Source organism: Tachysurus fulvidraco, chromosome 1 (genome assembly GCF_022655615.1).
Source record: "Tachysurus fulvidraco isolate hzauxx_2018 chromosome 1, HZAU_PFXX_2.0, whole genome shotgun sequence".
NCBI lineage: Eukaryota > Metazoa > Chordata > Actinopteri > Siluriformes > Bagridae > Tachysurus > Tachysurus fulvidraco.
The window spans coordinates 49,898,532-49,913,047 of NC_062518.1; the positions used below are offsets into that span (position 1 = coordinate 49,898,532).

At 41.4% G+C, this 14,516-nt stretch overlaps 1 protein-coding gene across 1 annotated transcript in view; it reads right to left on the minus strand.

Moving 5' to 3' along the window:
* The window catches only part of LOC113636533 (parathyroid hormone/parathyroid hormone-related peptide receptor), a 62,411-nt gene continuing 47,895 nt past the window's right edge, over nucleotides 1–14,516 (minus strand). The window contains exons 6-13 of the mRNA XM_047814153.1: nucleotides 13,035–13,221; nucleotides 11,119–11,272; nucleotides 6,298–6,358; nucleotides 5,934–6,000; nucleotides 5,187–5,281; nucleotides 3,744–3,885; nucleotides 1,786–1,827; nucleotides 1–1,496 (exon numbers count right to left, since the gene is read on the minus strand). Of these exons, the coding sequence (XP_047670109.1) occupies nucleotides 1,140–1,496; nucleotides 1,786–1,827; nucleotides 3,744–3,885; nucleotides 5,187–5,281; nucleotides 5,934–6,000; nucleotides 6,298–6,358; nucleotides 11,119–11,272; nucleotides 13,035–13,221 (1,105 nt within the window). The 3' untranslated portion in view covers nucleotides 1–1,139. The remainder of the gene's footprint in view (nucleotides 1,497–1,785; nucleotides 1,828–3,743; nucleotides 3,886–5,186; nucleotides 5,282–5,933; nucleotides 6,001–6,297; nucleotides 6,359–11,118; nucleotides 11,273–13,034; nucleotides 13,222–14,516) is intronic.

Below are 14,516 nucleotides of genomic sequence, written 5' to 3' on the forward strand. Positions count from 1 at the left end.
ATGAATATTTTTTAAAAGTAAAAAATTTTTTCAGTAAATTAAATAAAATAACTTTTTTTTTTTTTTTTTGTCGCTTAACCAATATGAAAAATCTTTCAGGTATAGAGTTAGCTCAGATAGCTAACATGCTCGGACAGCTAGCTAAGGAATACGTTCAGCTTGAGCTTTAAAGACGTTAAAGTATCGCGGTTAAAACGAACGAACAAACAAACAAACAAAAAGGATCGAGCCGACATCACATTCCAGAAACTTTAGCGCTTTTTTCGCTCACAACACAAACATTTTTCTGTTTTATTTATTTATTTATTTAGTTAGTTTTGTAAACATTTTGACTTACATGAATAGAGTTGAACGAGTTTACGCATTTTAGACTTTTACAAATACATTTAAAGTAAAAAAAGTAAACAAAACAATACAAAACAAACAAACAAAAAAAAACAAATAAATAAATAGACCTGACGTGTTTTCAAAATGAATTAGAGTTTCTGCTCAAGGGGATCAAAATAAACACTCCAAAAATCAACAAACTCCAAAAATCGAAAATTTTCTAAAACAAACAAACAAAAAATTGAATTCATCCGTATGAATGCGTTACAGTTTCCAATCGGTCTTTTGCTAACTCAATAGAATAGACGGGTAGTTCGAGAAGGTCGTGTGTTTTTTTTTTACGTTTTGTAAAAGATTTGTCTTAATTTATGTCGTGGTGTGAGTCTGAGTAACTATTTCTGTGTGAGAAGCTCATGAAGAAAACCACAGCAACCTTAAACGTTTACTGCAAAAATTACGAAAGGTTGTTTTCAGTTCCTTCAAAACTTTTAGCTACGACAAAAAGAGCAGTTTTCTGTAATACATGAGGAGGTCAATAATAATTACAGAAGGGTGGAAAAACACCTGATTCTGAAAAACAAACACTCCATGAAGTCACACCTTTCACTATACACGATATATCTATACAATATTATACACATTAAATATCTTCTTCATCCGACAGCAGCGTGAACATCGTCCTCTGAATCCCGCTGCTGCTTCGGAGCCCCTTCGTTAGCCCGTAGACGCTAGGCTTTTAGCTTATTTAGCAATGCTAGCAAACTCCTCTGAGAGCCTGATTGATCCTGAGGTTCTTTGTAACATTCAACAGGTCACATGACCGTTTCCCGCTCCTCCTCGACTAATGGGGTGGGTTTTTCCTCCGTCGCCATCTTGGACGGTTCGTCCTCCTGCACGTGGAGTTCCTGAGCAGAAGAAGGGATGGACTGGTCCGATACAGAGCCGTTCTTCACGTAGCCCGGAAGGTTCCGGTGCCCATTGGTGCTAACGTTATTGTTAGCGGGTGTGAGCCTCATGCTGACATCACGCTGCCTCGATGTCACATTAGTCACGCTGGTGTGAGAAACCATCGGGCCGTAGCTGTACGTGCTGCTTCCGCTGCGTGCTTTACGTTTAAAGTCCAACGCCAGCGTCCTCCGACTCCATGACTTCTTAATCTCCGCCTGGACCTAAACACAAAAATACAATAGCTTTAGCATTAAACTCCACCTGGGGGTGAAGGGGGTAAAGGAGGTAAATTAGGTACGTTAAGGAGATGGATGAAGTGAAGGAGATAATGGAGGTGAAGGAGGTGAAGGAGATGAAGGAGGTGAAGGAGGTAAATTAGGTATATTAAGGAGATGGGGGAAGTGATGGAGATAATGGAGGTGAAGGAGATGAAGGAGGTGAAGGAGATGAAGGAGGTGAAGGAGGTGAAGGAGGTGAAGGAGATGAAGGAGGTGAAGGAGGTGATCTTACCTCTCCGTTACAGAAGCAGTAAATAATCGCAACGAAGAAACCCTACAATGAGAAAAAAGAAATGTCTGTGAATAAAAAAGGGGCGGGGCTTAACTTACATTTTCCAGACATTAACAGAACACAGTGTCATGTTGTGCTGGAACAGTTTTTCTTTAATTATCCCCATTTCGAAGGAGAGGAAACCCCAACCCTTTATGGAGGAAACCCTCTTCCTCTAACCTTCGGTAAGCCTTTTTGATACTGCGCCCTCTGCAGATGGGGAGAGTTTTAATAAACGTTCCCCATTCGGTTCCTTCTGCAGTTATGAGACATGGTGGCACAAGGACATACCGGATCAAAGCATCGAGGGCTTTCGGGCTGTTCCGGGTGACTGGGATGGCATCATGAGTGGTGGTAAGAGTAAAGGAGATAGGGGACAGATGGTGCAATCCTATCCATATTACAGCTAAAAAGCAAAAGCAGGTATGATGTCCGGACATCTAACTGTTAGCTGTGGGACTCCGGCCTTATCATCTGCCCAGAGAGATTATACATGTCGTTATTTACATTACACCTTCAGCCATCTCAGCGTTATTCACATGACCAGATATCCATCATCTCAGGTGACTTTAACCGCACCACTATGGACAAAATATGTGAAGTGTCTGCCCAGAGAGGAGAGGAACCTTCACTTAATGTATGCAAACATGAAGAATGAAGAAAGCACAAAGGAAACTGAAAGCAATACTTAATGAAGCCAAAGACACCTACAGTAGAAAGGTGTAGATCCAACAGAACATTCTAAGGGAGGTGTAGAGTGGCATGAGGACCATCACAGGTTTATAAATGTCCAACAGTGGAGGTATTGATGGTGGTGTAGATAGGGCCAACAAACTTAATCTGTTCTTCTACAGATATGATGACGTCCTTACACATCCCCACAGGCCCATCATCATCATCATCATCATTGTCATCATCATCATCATCATCATCATCATCATCATCATCATCATCATCATCAGCCACACGACTCTCTGCACTTACTAATCGTCACAGACCTGCCTGCCTACAACCTTCACCTCCTTCACCCCTTCACCCCTCCCCTTCGTTACAGCTCCACACCCTGTCCACACCTGACCGTGTCAGAAGACAGCTGAGGACCTTTCAGTCCAGCAAGGCTGCAGGTCCTGAGAAGATCTACCCCGGGGTATTCAAAACCTGTGCCCCCGAGTTCTGTGTTGTACTTCACCATGTCTTCACCATGGGCCTGAGATTGCAGAAGGTCCCTCTGTTATGGAAGACTTCCTGCTTTGTCCCTTTTCCACAGACCTCACAGCCCAGTTACCCCAAGTACTACAGGCCTGTGGCGTTAACACCCCATATTATGGAAACCTTAGAGAGACTAGTGCTGGAGGAGCTCAGGCCCATGGTTAGGTCATTCACAGACCCCCTTTAGTTCACCTACCAGCCCCTCCTGGGAGTTGAGGACGCCATCACCTACCTGCTGACCCGAGCCTACACTCACCTGGAGTCATGCTTTTTGACTTCTCCAGTGGCTTTAACATTTGTCCTACTCTACTGAGTGAGACAGTGATGGAGGTGAGGGTAGCTGATGTAAACAGACCGAACAAACTCTTCCTTAAGGCCGGTGATGTTGTGGGAGTGGAGTTGGATGGATGTTGTCTAAGCTACTGAGCATCTCAGACAACATCTTCCACATGCTCCATGATGTCCTGGATGGATACAAAGCGACACAGGAAACCCTTCCTCCCTTCGTCCATTGGACAAACTGTATAAAGTGTACAAGCTGCTGTTTCTACAGGTTTCAGGACGTGAGCAAAGTCTGTCTTTAATTATTTCATGAAAACTGTCTTGGACTCGGATTACAAGTGAATCTCCAGTTGACCTCTTTGCGTGTACGTGTCGTCCTTCTCGAGCCTGATGGAGATAAATGGGGGTTTTACATAAACGATCAATACCTGGAAGGAGTTAATGAGCATCTCGCAGTGCATCTGAATCTGCCAGGGAACTCCAGACACCTCGGTGTACGGCATGGCCATGAACACGATGTAGTGAACGCCAAACAGCGGCATCAACACCAGAGTCGACTTCAGCAGCTTCCTGTGCACAAACAACAACAATAACAATCATCATCATCGTCTTCATCGTAATCTTCATCATGGCATGGCCACAATAACAACAATAAAAACTCAATCAATTAAAAAATGAGTAATATTTAATAAATGAGCTGCAAATAAATCAACACAATATATGACATGGTCTAATTAGGTCATTAACGTTATTAACATTAACATTATTTAAACAAAATCAAACTTTTAAACAAACAAAAAATTATGAAAAAAAAAGAAAAAAACTTTAAAACTCATTTAACAAACAAAGTAAAAGTGGGATTTATTCATTACTATTGTTAACTTTAATTTAGGTAAAAAAATCTGAATTTAAAATAAATATTTTATTACTTATTTAAACATTTATCAATCAATATAAATAAAAATAAAAACAGAAGAGCGCAAGTTTATTAAACAATAATAATCTATCTATCTATCTATCTATCTATCTATCTATCTATCTATCTATCTATCTATCTATCTATCTATCTATCTATCTATCTATCATCTATCTATCTATCTATCTATCTATCTATCTATCTATCTATCTATCTATCTATCTATCTATCTATCATCTGTCTGTCTGTCTGTCTGTCTGTCTGTCTGTCATTCCTTTCAGCTTTACAGCTTTCTACAATTTTCTGCCTTCCTCTCTCTCTCTCTCTCTCTCTCTCTCTCGCTCTCTCTCTCTCTCTATATCTGTTTTCCTTTCTTCCACTCTTTCTTTCTCCCCTTCTCTCTCATCCAATGTTTTCCCTCACTTTGTTCCTCAAATATTTCTATCTATCTATCTATCTATCTATCTATCTATCTATCTATCTATCTATCTATCTATCTATCTATCTATCTATCTATCTATCTATCTATCTATCATCTCCCTCTCTCTCTGTCTCTGTCCCTCTCTCTCTCTCTCTCTCTCTCTCTCTCTCTCCATATCTGTTTTCCTTTCTTCCACTCTTTCTTTCTCCCCTTCTCTCTCATCCAATGTTTTCCCTCACTTTGTTCCTCAAATATTTCTATCTATCTATCTATCTATCTATCTATCTATCTATCTATCTATCTATCTATCTATCTATCTATCTATCTATCTATCTATCTATCTATCTATCTATCATTCTGATTATTATTAGACGGATATTGAGAATGTCTCTATAAAGGGAACAGCAGCAGTGATGTGAAGACCGCAGGCAGAAGAAGCAGCTCAGTGCTACACTGCTGCTGTACATCAGAGCTGATTGGAGGAAAGAGAAGAAAGTGGAAGATGTTCAGCTGACTGTGAGGAACGTCTCTCACCTGTACTGCTGCCTGCTGTCACAGCGACCCGCGTTACTTTCTCTTAGCTTCGTAGCCAAAACTCGGATGATGTTCAAGAAGAGCAGGAAATTAATCTTTAAAAAAAAACAATCAAGGCTGATAAATTATTCCCTCCATCATTATACATTCATCTGTGGTGAAATGTCACACTTCTACAGTTACAGTAATAATACACCACCCTCAATACTGCATTCTGATTGGTCAGAAGTGTGTGTGTGTCTGTGTGTGTGTGTGTGTGTGTGTGTGTGTGTGTGTGTGTGTGTGTGTGTGTGTGTGTGTGAGTTTGTGTGTGTGTGAGTTTGTGTGTGTGTGAGTGTGTGTGTGTGTGTGTGTGTGTGTGTGTGTGTGTGTGTGTGTGTGTGTGAGTTTGTGTGTGTGTGTGTGTGTGTGTGTGTGTGTGTGTGAGTTAGTGTGTGTGTGTGTGAGTTAGTGTGTGTGTGTATGTGTTTGTGTGTGTGAGTTTGTGTGTGTGTGTGTTTGTGTATGTGTTTGTGTGTGTGAGTTTGTGTGAGTGTGTGTGTATGTGTTTGTGTGTGAGTTTGTGTGTTTATGTGTGTGTGTGTGTGTGTGTGTGAGTTTGTGTGTTTGTTTGTGTGTGTATGTGTGTGTGTGTGTGTGTGTGTGTGTGTGTGTGTGTGTGTGAGTTTGTGTGTGTGTGTGTGTGTGTGTGTGTGTGTGTGTGTGTGTGTGTGTGTGTGTGTGTGTGTGTGTGTGTGTAAAAATCACCGCGATGGCTGTTAGAATTGGGATCTGCACAATCCATTTCATATTACCAGCACTCAGGTCCCAGCACCTGTATCACACACACAGGCATACAAACACAAGCACGCATACACACAGGAGCACACACACAGGAGCACACATACACACACAGGAGCACACACACACACACACACACACACACACACACACACACACACACACACACACACACGAGTCCTCAAAACACAGGTCATCACCTTAACACCACTGTGATTGACAGACCATACTTATTTCTAGCAGTAAATAGTTTGTGTGTGTGTGTGTGTGTGTGTGTGTGTGTGTGTGTGTGTGTGTGTGTGTGTGTGTGTGTGTGTGTGTGTGTGCTCACTCTGTGTCAGCGAGTGTCGCCCGAACACTCGCCCAAACAGCGACGAACATTGCAGGGACGCCTAGAACGCAGGAGAGTGAGAGTCAATCAACTGTGACTCAAAGTAGCAATAATAAAAAATGAATGAATAAATTAAGGTAGTGTGTGTGTGTGTGTGTGTGTGTGTGTGTGTGTGTGTGTGTGTGTGTGTGTGTGTGTGTGTGTGTGTGCAGAGTGTGTATCCTTCGATACATTAATTATTACATACATATTACATACTTCATACTACATACTTTACATACATCCATCTCAGCCTAGATAATAATGTAACAGTGTGAGATGTGTGTGTAACAGTGTGTGTGTAACAGTGTGAGATGTGTGTGTAACAGTGTGAGATGTGTGTGTAACAGTGTGAGTGTAACAGTGTGAGATGCGAGTGCATTATAGTGAGACGAGTGTAACAGTGTGAGTGTAACAGTGTGAGATGCGAGTGCATTATAGTGAGACGAGTGTAACAGTGTGAGATGTGTGTGTGACAGTGTGCGTGTAACAGTGTGAGATGTGAGTGTAACAGTGTGAGATACGAGTGTAACAGTATGAGATACGAGTGTAACAGTGTGAGATGTGTGTGTAACAGTGTGAGATGTGAGTGTAACAGTATGAGATACGAGTGTAACAGTATGAGATACGAGTGTAACAGTATGAGATACGAGTGTAACAGTGTGAGGTGTGTGTGTAACAGTATGAGATACGAGTGTAACAGTGTGAGATGTGTGTGTAACAGTGTGAGATACGAGTGTAACAGTGTGAGATGTGTGTGTAACAGTGTGAGATACGAGTGTAGCCATATCAGATGCGAGTGTAACAGTATGAGATACGAGTGTAACAGTATGAGATACGAGTGTAGCCATATCAGATGCGAGTGTAACAGTATGAGATACGAGTGTAACAGTATGAGATACGAGTGTAACAGTGTGAGATACGAGTGTAACAGTATGAGATGCGAGTGTAACAGTATGAGATACGAGTGTAACAGTATGAGATACGAGTGTAACAGTGTGAGATGTGAGTGTAACAGTGTGAGATACGAGTGTAACAGTATGAGATACGAGTGTAACAGTGTGAGATGTGTGTGTAACAGTGTGAGATGTGAGTGTAACAGTATGAGATACGAGTGTAACAGTATGAGATACGAGTGTAACAGTATGAGATACGAGTGTAACAGTGTGAGGTGTGTGTAACAGTATGAGATACGAGTGTAACAGTGTGAGATGTGTGTGTAACAGTGTGAGATACGAGTGTAACAGTGTGAGATGTGTGTGTAACAGTGTGAGATACGAGTGTAACAGTGTGAGATGTGTGTGTAACAGTGTGAGATACGAGTGTAGCCATATCAGATGCGAGTGTAACAGTATGAGATACGAGTGTAGCCATATCAGATGCGAGTGTAACAGTATGAGATACGAGTGTAACAGTATGAGATACGAGTGTAACAGTGTGAGATACGAGTGTAACAGTATGAGATGCGAGTGTAACAGTATGAGATACGAGTGTAACAGTATGAGATACGAGTGTAACAGTATGAGATACGAGTGTAACAGTATGAGATGTGTGTGTAACAGTGTGAGATACGAGTGTAACAGTGTGAGATACGAGTGTAACAGTATGAGATACGAGTGTAACAGTATGAGATGTGTGTGTAACAGTGTGAGATACGAGTGTAACAGTATGAGATACGAGTGTAACAGTATGAGATATGAGTGTAACAGTATGAGATACGAGTGTAACAGTATGAGATACGAGTGTAACAGTGTGAGATGTGTGTGTAACAGTGTGAGATACGAGTGTAGCCATATCAGATGCGAGTGTAACAGTATGAGATACGAGTGTAACAGTATGAGATACGAGTGTAGCCATATCAGATGCGAGTGTAACAGTATGAGATACGAGTGTAACAGTATGAGATACGAGTGTAACAGTGTGAGATACGAGTGTAACAGTATGAGATGCGAGTGTAACAGTATGAGATACGAGTGTAACAGTATGAGATACGAGTGTAACAGTATGAGATACGAGTGTAACAGTATGAGATGTGTGTGTAACAGTGTGAGATACGAGTGTAACAGTGTGAGATATGAGTGTAACAGTATGAGATACGAGTGTAACAGTATGAGATACGAGTGTAACAGTATGAGATACGAGTGTAACAGTGTGAGATGTGAGTGTAACAGTATGAGATGTGTGTGTAACAGTGTGAGATACGAGTGTAACAGTGTGAGATACGAGTGTAACAGTATGAGATACGAGTGTAACAGTATGAGATGTGTGTGTAACAGTGTGAGATACGAGTGTAACAGTGTGAGATACGAGTGTAACAGTATGAGATACGAGTGTAACAGTATGAGATGTGTGTGTAACAGTGTGAGATATGAGTGTAACAGTATGAGATACGAGTGTAACAGTATGAGATATGAGTGTAACAGTATGAGATACGAGTGTAACAGTATGAGATACGAGTGTAACAGTATGAGATGTGAGTGTAACAGTATGAGATACGAGTGTAACAGTATGAGATACGAGTGTAACAGTATGAGATACGAGTGTAACAGTATGAGATACAAGTGTAACAGTGTGAGATACGAGTGTAACAGTATGAGATGTGTGTGTAACAGTGTGAGATACGAGTGTAACAGTATGAGATACGAGTGTAACAGTATGAGATATGAGTGTAACAGTATGAGCTACGAGTGTAACAGTATGAGATACGAGTGTAACAGTATGAGATACGAGTGTAACAGTATGAGATACGAGTGTAACAGTATGAGATACGAGTGTAACAGTGTGAGATGTGAGTGTAACAGTATGAGATACGAGTGTAACAGTATGAGATACGAGTGTAGCCATATCAGATGCGAGTGTAACAGTATGAGATACGAGTGTAACAGTATGAGATACGAGTGTAACAGTATGAGATACGAGTGTAACAGTATGAGATACGAGTGTAACAGTATGAGATGCGAGTGTAGCCATATCAGATGCGAGTGTAACAGTATGAGATACGAGTGTAACAGTATGAGATACGAGTGTAACAGTGTGAGATGTGAGTGTAACAGTATGAGATACGAGTGTAACAGTATGAGATGCGAGTGTAGCCATATCAGATGCGAGTGTAACAGTATGAGATGCGAGTGTAGCCATATCAGATGCGAGTGTAACAGTATGAGATACGAGTGTAACAGTATGAGATACGAGTGTAACAGTATGAGATACGAGTGTAACAGTGTGAGATGTGAGTGTAACAGTATGAGATACGAGTGTAACAGTATGAGATACGAGTGTAACAGTGTGAGATACGAGTGTAACAGTATGAGATGCGAGTGTAACAGTATGAGATACGAGTGTAACAGTATGAGATACGAGTGTAGCCATATCAGATGCGAGTGCATTATAGTGAGACGAGTGTAACAGTATGAGATACGAGTGTAACAGTATGAGATACGAGTGTAACAGTATGAGATACGAGTGTAACAGTATGAGATGCGAGTGTAGCCATATCAGATGCGAGTGTAACAGTATGAGATACGAGTGTAACAGTATGAGATACGAGTGTAACAGTGTGAGATACGAGTGTAACAGTGTGAGATGTGAGTGTAACAGTATGAGATACGAGTGTAACAGTGTGAGATGTGAGTGTAACAGTATGAGATACGAGTGTAACAGTATGAGATACGAGTGTAACAGTGTGAGATACGAGTGTAACAGTATGAGATGCGAGTGTAACAGTATGAGATACGAGTGTAACAGTATGAGATACGAGTGTAGCCATATCAGATGCGAGTGCATTATAGTGAGACGAGTGTAACAGTATGAGATACGAGTGTAACAGTATGAGATACGAGTGTAACAGTATGAGATACGAGTGTAACAGTATGAGATGCGAGTGTAGCCATATCAGATGCGAGTGTAACAGTATGAGATACGAGTGTAACAGTATGAGATACGAGTGTAACAGTGTGAGATACGAGTGTAACAGTGTGAGATGTGAGTGTAACAGTATGAGATACGAGTGTAACAGTATGAGATACGAGTGTAACAGTGTGAGATACGAGTGTAACAGTATGAGATGCGAGTGTAACAGTATGAGATACGAGTGTAACAGTATGAGATACGAGTGTAGCCATATCAGATGCGAGTGCATTATAGTGAGACGAGTGTAAGAACATGACACGTATCAGTGTATCATTGATGTATCAGGATGTATCACTGATGTGAGGCGACTCCACTGCATCCACATTGTATGCGCTGTGCACACACACACACACTTCGCACAGTGTGTACAATGCAGGCGCAGTGAGGTCCAAATACAAACATCCCATAATACACAAACTGTCAGGTTGTCGGAGCTTATTCCTGTCATGTCATGTTAAGCTTATGACACAGCCCCCCACACCCCCTGGAGCATTTCCCTGCAATTCACAGGTAATAAAAGAGCTCAGAAGCATAGTGACGCACAGGTAATTACTCTAATGCCCCTCTTTTTCACCTGGGAAACATTTCTTATACATATCTCATCATGTTCTAATAGTAGGAGCTAATTGGATCAGAGTGTTAATTAAAGTGTCATCAAAAACAATACAGAACACACTTCCTCATCTAGGACAAGAACATTGAAGAGAGCAAGATAGATTAGAGATAACTGGTATACAATTATATTACATAAAAAGGTGTGAATGCTGAGTTTATATCAGCTGTAACGCACAGCACTGAACTCATTTACCACCTAAATGTCTCTGTAACCAATCAGAACAGTTCCTGTGTATGTGACTCCACCCCATTACTTACCCCAGCCAATGACAGTAAAGCCCCAGAGGTACTTCCTGTCAGAGAAGAAGGTCATGAAGATAAGGCTGTGGAGGTAAAGGCCTTCCACCAGGATCCAGTAATAATTTGTCGCAAGGAAGTACAGGAAGAGTGTAACTGTGATCTTACAGCCGATCTTCAACGACAACGACAACAACAACAACAACAACGTCAACAACAACAACAACAACAAGGAAATGAATAATACAAAAAAAATGAGTTTCATCTGCAAATAATCCAACAATGAGTATTTAATCATTTCTACATAGTTCTTCTCTTCATCCAACAGGGAACATAATTTCTACACACACACACACACACACACACACACACACACACACACACACACACACACACACACACACACACACACCATCTAAGATAAACTTTCATCACCCCAGGGGCAGTGTGGTACAACAATATGTTCCAGAACAAAAGGTCAGAGAGAGCGGAGTGGGAAGTGAACCCCAACCGTTAGGTGAAGCACACCAGCTTTTAGCTACGACATTTAAGTGCCTACAGAAAAACTCATCAGTTTGCAGAAAAGGAGGGAAAATGGAAAAAAGGACAGGGAATAAAATAAAACTACCAGTTTCTAATGCAGTCGTGCTCAAACGTTTGCATACCTTTACTTCTTACTATGGAGTGTTGCCCCCTTAGTTAGTTGAGCTGCCCATTTTTTTGTCTAAATGCCTCCATTCCTGTAATTATTTTGTTTGTCTTGTGCAAACTGCACATTCGAGATCTCCCCAAAGTGGTTGAATGATATTGATGGCCTCCAAAACCTTCACCTTTACTGCTGTGTACCGATTGGACGGTCAACCTTTGTGTCACTGTCATGTTGGGACATCTGAGAGCGTCTCATGTGCAGCTGTAGAATATTGTTTTCTGATAACATGCTGCATTCGTCTTACCATCGGTTTCTCCTAACTGCCCTAACTGTGCCCCTGGAGCTCAAACAGCCTCGACACATCAGAGATCCACCACCATGCTTTACAGTGTGGATGAGAAGCATCTCACAGTGTTTATGGTTGTGACTATAAAGTTCAGTTGTGGTGTCATCGCTCCACATGACTCTTGTCTAGTTTCTGCCTGGTGTACTGAAGGAGGGTCTTTTTGTGGCATGGGAGCAGTAACATCTTTCTCCTGGTAACTCGACCATGCAGGTCATTTGTGTTCAAGTCCCTCCTTATTGTGCTCCAGAGCAGCCTGTATTTCTCTCCATGGTGTTTGTGGGTTTTTCTTTGTGTTTGTGTCCTGAACAATTCTTCTGGCACTAGTTTGTGGATGTTTTCTCGCTCTACCTGACCTACCTGGCGTAGTATCAACAGAATCTCTTACTTTCCAGCTCTTTATCAGGGTTTAACAACAGCACTGACTGGCAATTTCATGTGTTGAGATCCTTTTATATCCTTTTCCTGCTTTATAAAGTTCCTCTACTTTATTACGCAGGTCCATTGGCAGATCTTTCATCTTCCCCATGGTGCAGAATCCAGCCAACTCACTGACTATTTATGTACAGACACTAATTACGATTACAACGAGTCACAAGTGTGGAAACGTCCGTTTAATAGACATTTAAAGCTCCGTGTGTCGACCTGTGTGTTCATAATGTGCCCAAACATTCAAGGGGATGTAAACTTTTGCTCAGGCTGTTTAGTTCTCATTAGGTCTTAAAAAGAAGTCAAACACCTATGCGATAATTAATGACGTCATGTGACCACGATCATTAAATAAAACAATATCATTTTGCATTATCTGTCATATTTTCCACATAAATAGCAATGATTAACAATTTCTTTCGGGGTATGAAAACTTTTGAGCACAGCCGTAGCTTATAAGAGGAAACTGCAGATTTAACACTCAGTGATATAATCAGTACTGTATTAGATACATACAAACTTGGACTTCTCAATGGGCGGAGCCTCGGTGATGGATTTCAGATCCTCGAATGTGATCCGCTGAGTCTCCTCGAGGTTGGATCCCGAATACAGAACAACGTCTTTAACAAAGATGCTAAGTGCTCGTAGCATGAAGGACACGAACAGGTGCATGTGGATAAAGTTCCTCGTACAGTGAAGACGCCTGGGGGAGGGGGGGGGCAGGGGTTAGAGAGTGTGGAGAGTATGAAGGAAAGAGTAAAGAAGAGAGAAAGTATGGAGGAGAGAATGTATGGAGGAGAGAGTATAGAGGAGAGAATATAGAGGAGAGAGTATAGAGGAGAGAGTAGAGAGAGAGAGTATAAAGGAGAAAGTAGAGAGAGAGAGTATAAAGGAGAGAGTACAGAGAGAATAGAGGAGAGAGTACAGAAGAGAGAGTATAGAGGAGAGAGTATAGAGGAGAGAGTATAGAGAGTATAGAGGGGAGAGTATAGAGGAGAGAGTATAGAGGAGAGAGTATAGAGGAGAGAGTAGAGAGAGAGTATAGAGGAGAGAGTATAGAGGAGAGAGTATAGAGGAGAGAGTATAGAGAGAGTAGAGAGAGAGTAGAGAGAGAGAGTAGAGAGAGAGTATAGAGGAGAGAGTATAGAGGAGAGAAGGTGAGAGTTATTAGAGGAGAGTAGTAGAGAGAGAGAGAGAGAGATTATCGAGGAGAGGAGTATTTAGAGAGCGTAGAGGAGATAGGGGCGGAGTAGTAGAGAGGAGAGAGAGAGTATAGAGAGAGAGTAAAGAGAGAGAGTAAGAGAGAGAGTAAGAGAGGAGAGTAAAGAGAGAGAGTAAAGAGAGAGAGTAAGAGAGAGAGAGTAAGAGAGAGAGTAAGAGAGAGTAAGAGAGAGAGATAGAGAGAGAGTAGAGAGAGAGTAAGAGAGAGAGTAAAGAGGAGAGAGTAAGAGAGAGAGTAAAGAGAGAGTGAGAGAGAGTAAGAGAGAGAGAGTAAGAGAGAGAGAGTAAGAGAGAGAGTAGAAGAGAGAGAGTAAAGAGAGAGTAAAGGAGAGAGTAGAGAGAGAGTAAAGAGATAGAGTATAGAGAGAGAGAGAGAGAGAGAGAGTAGAGAGAGTAGAGAGATGAAGAGAGAGAGATAAAGAGAGAGAGAGTAAAGAGAGAGATAAAAAGAGAGAGAGAGAAAGAGAGGGATAAAGAGAGAGAGTAGAGAGAGAGAGAGAGAGAGCGAGAGAGTAGAGAGAGAGAATAAAGAGAGAGAATAAAGAGAGAGAATAAAGAGAGAGAGTAAAGAGAGAGAGTAAAGAGAGAGAATAAGGAGAGAGAGAGTAAAGAGAGAGAGTAAAGAGAGAGAATAAAGAGAGAGAATAAAGAGAGAGAATAAAGAGAGAGAGTAAAGAGAGAGAGTATAGAGGAGAGAGTATAGAGAGTAGAGAGAGTATAGAGGAGAGAGTATCGAGAGAGTAGAGAGAGAGTATAGAGGAGAGAGAGTAGAGAGAG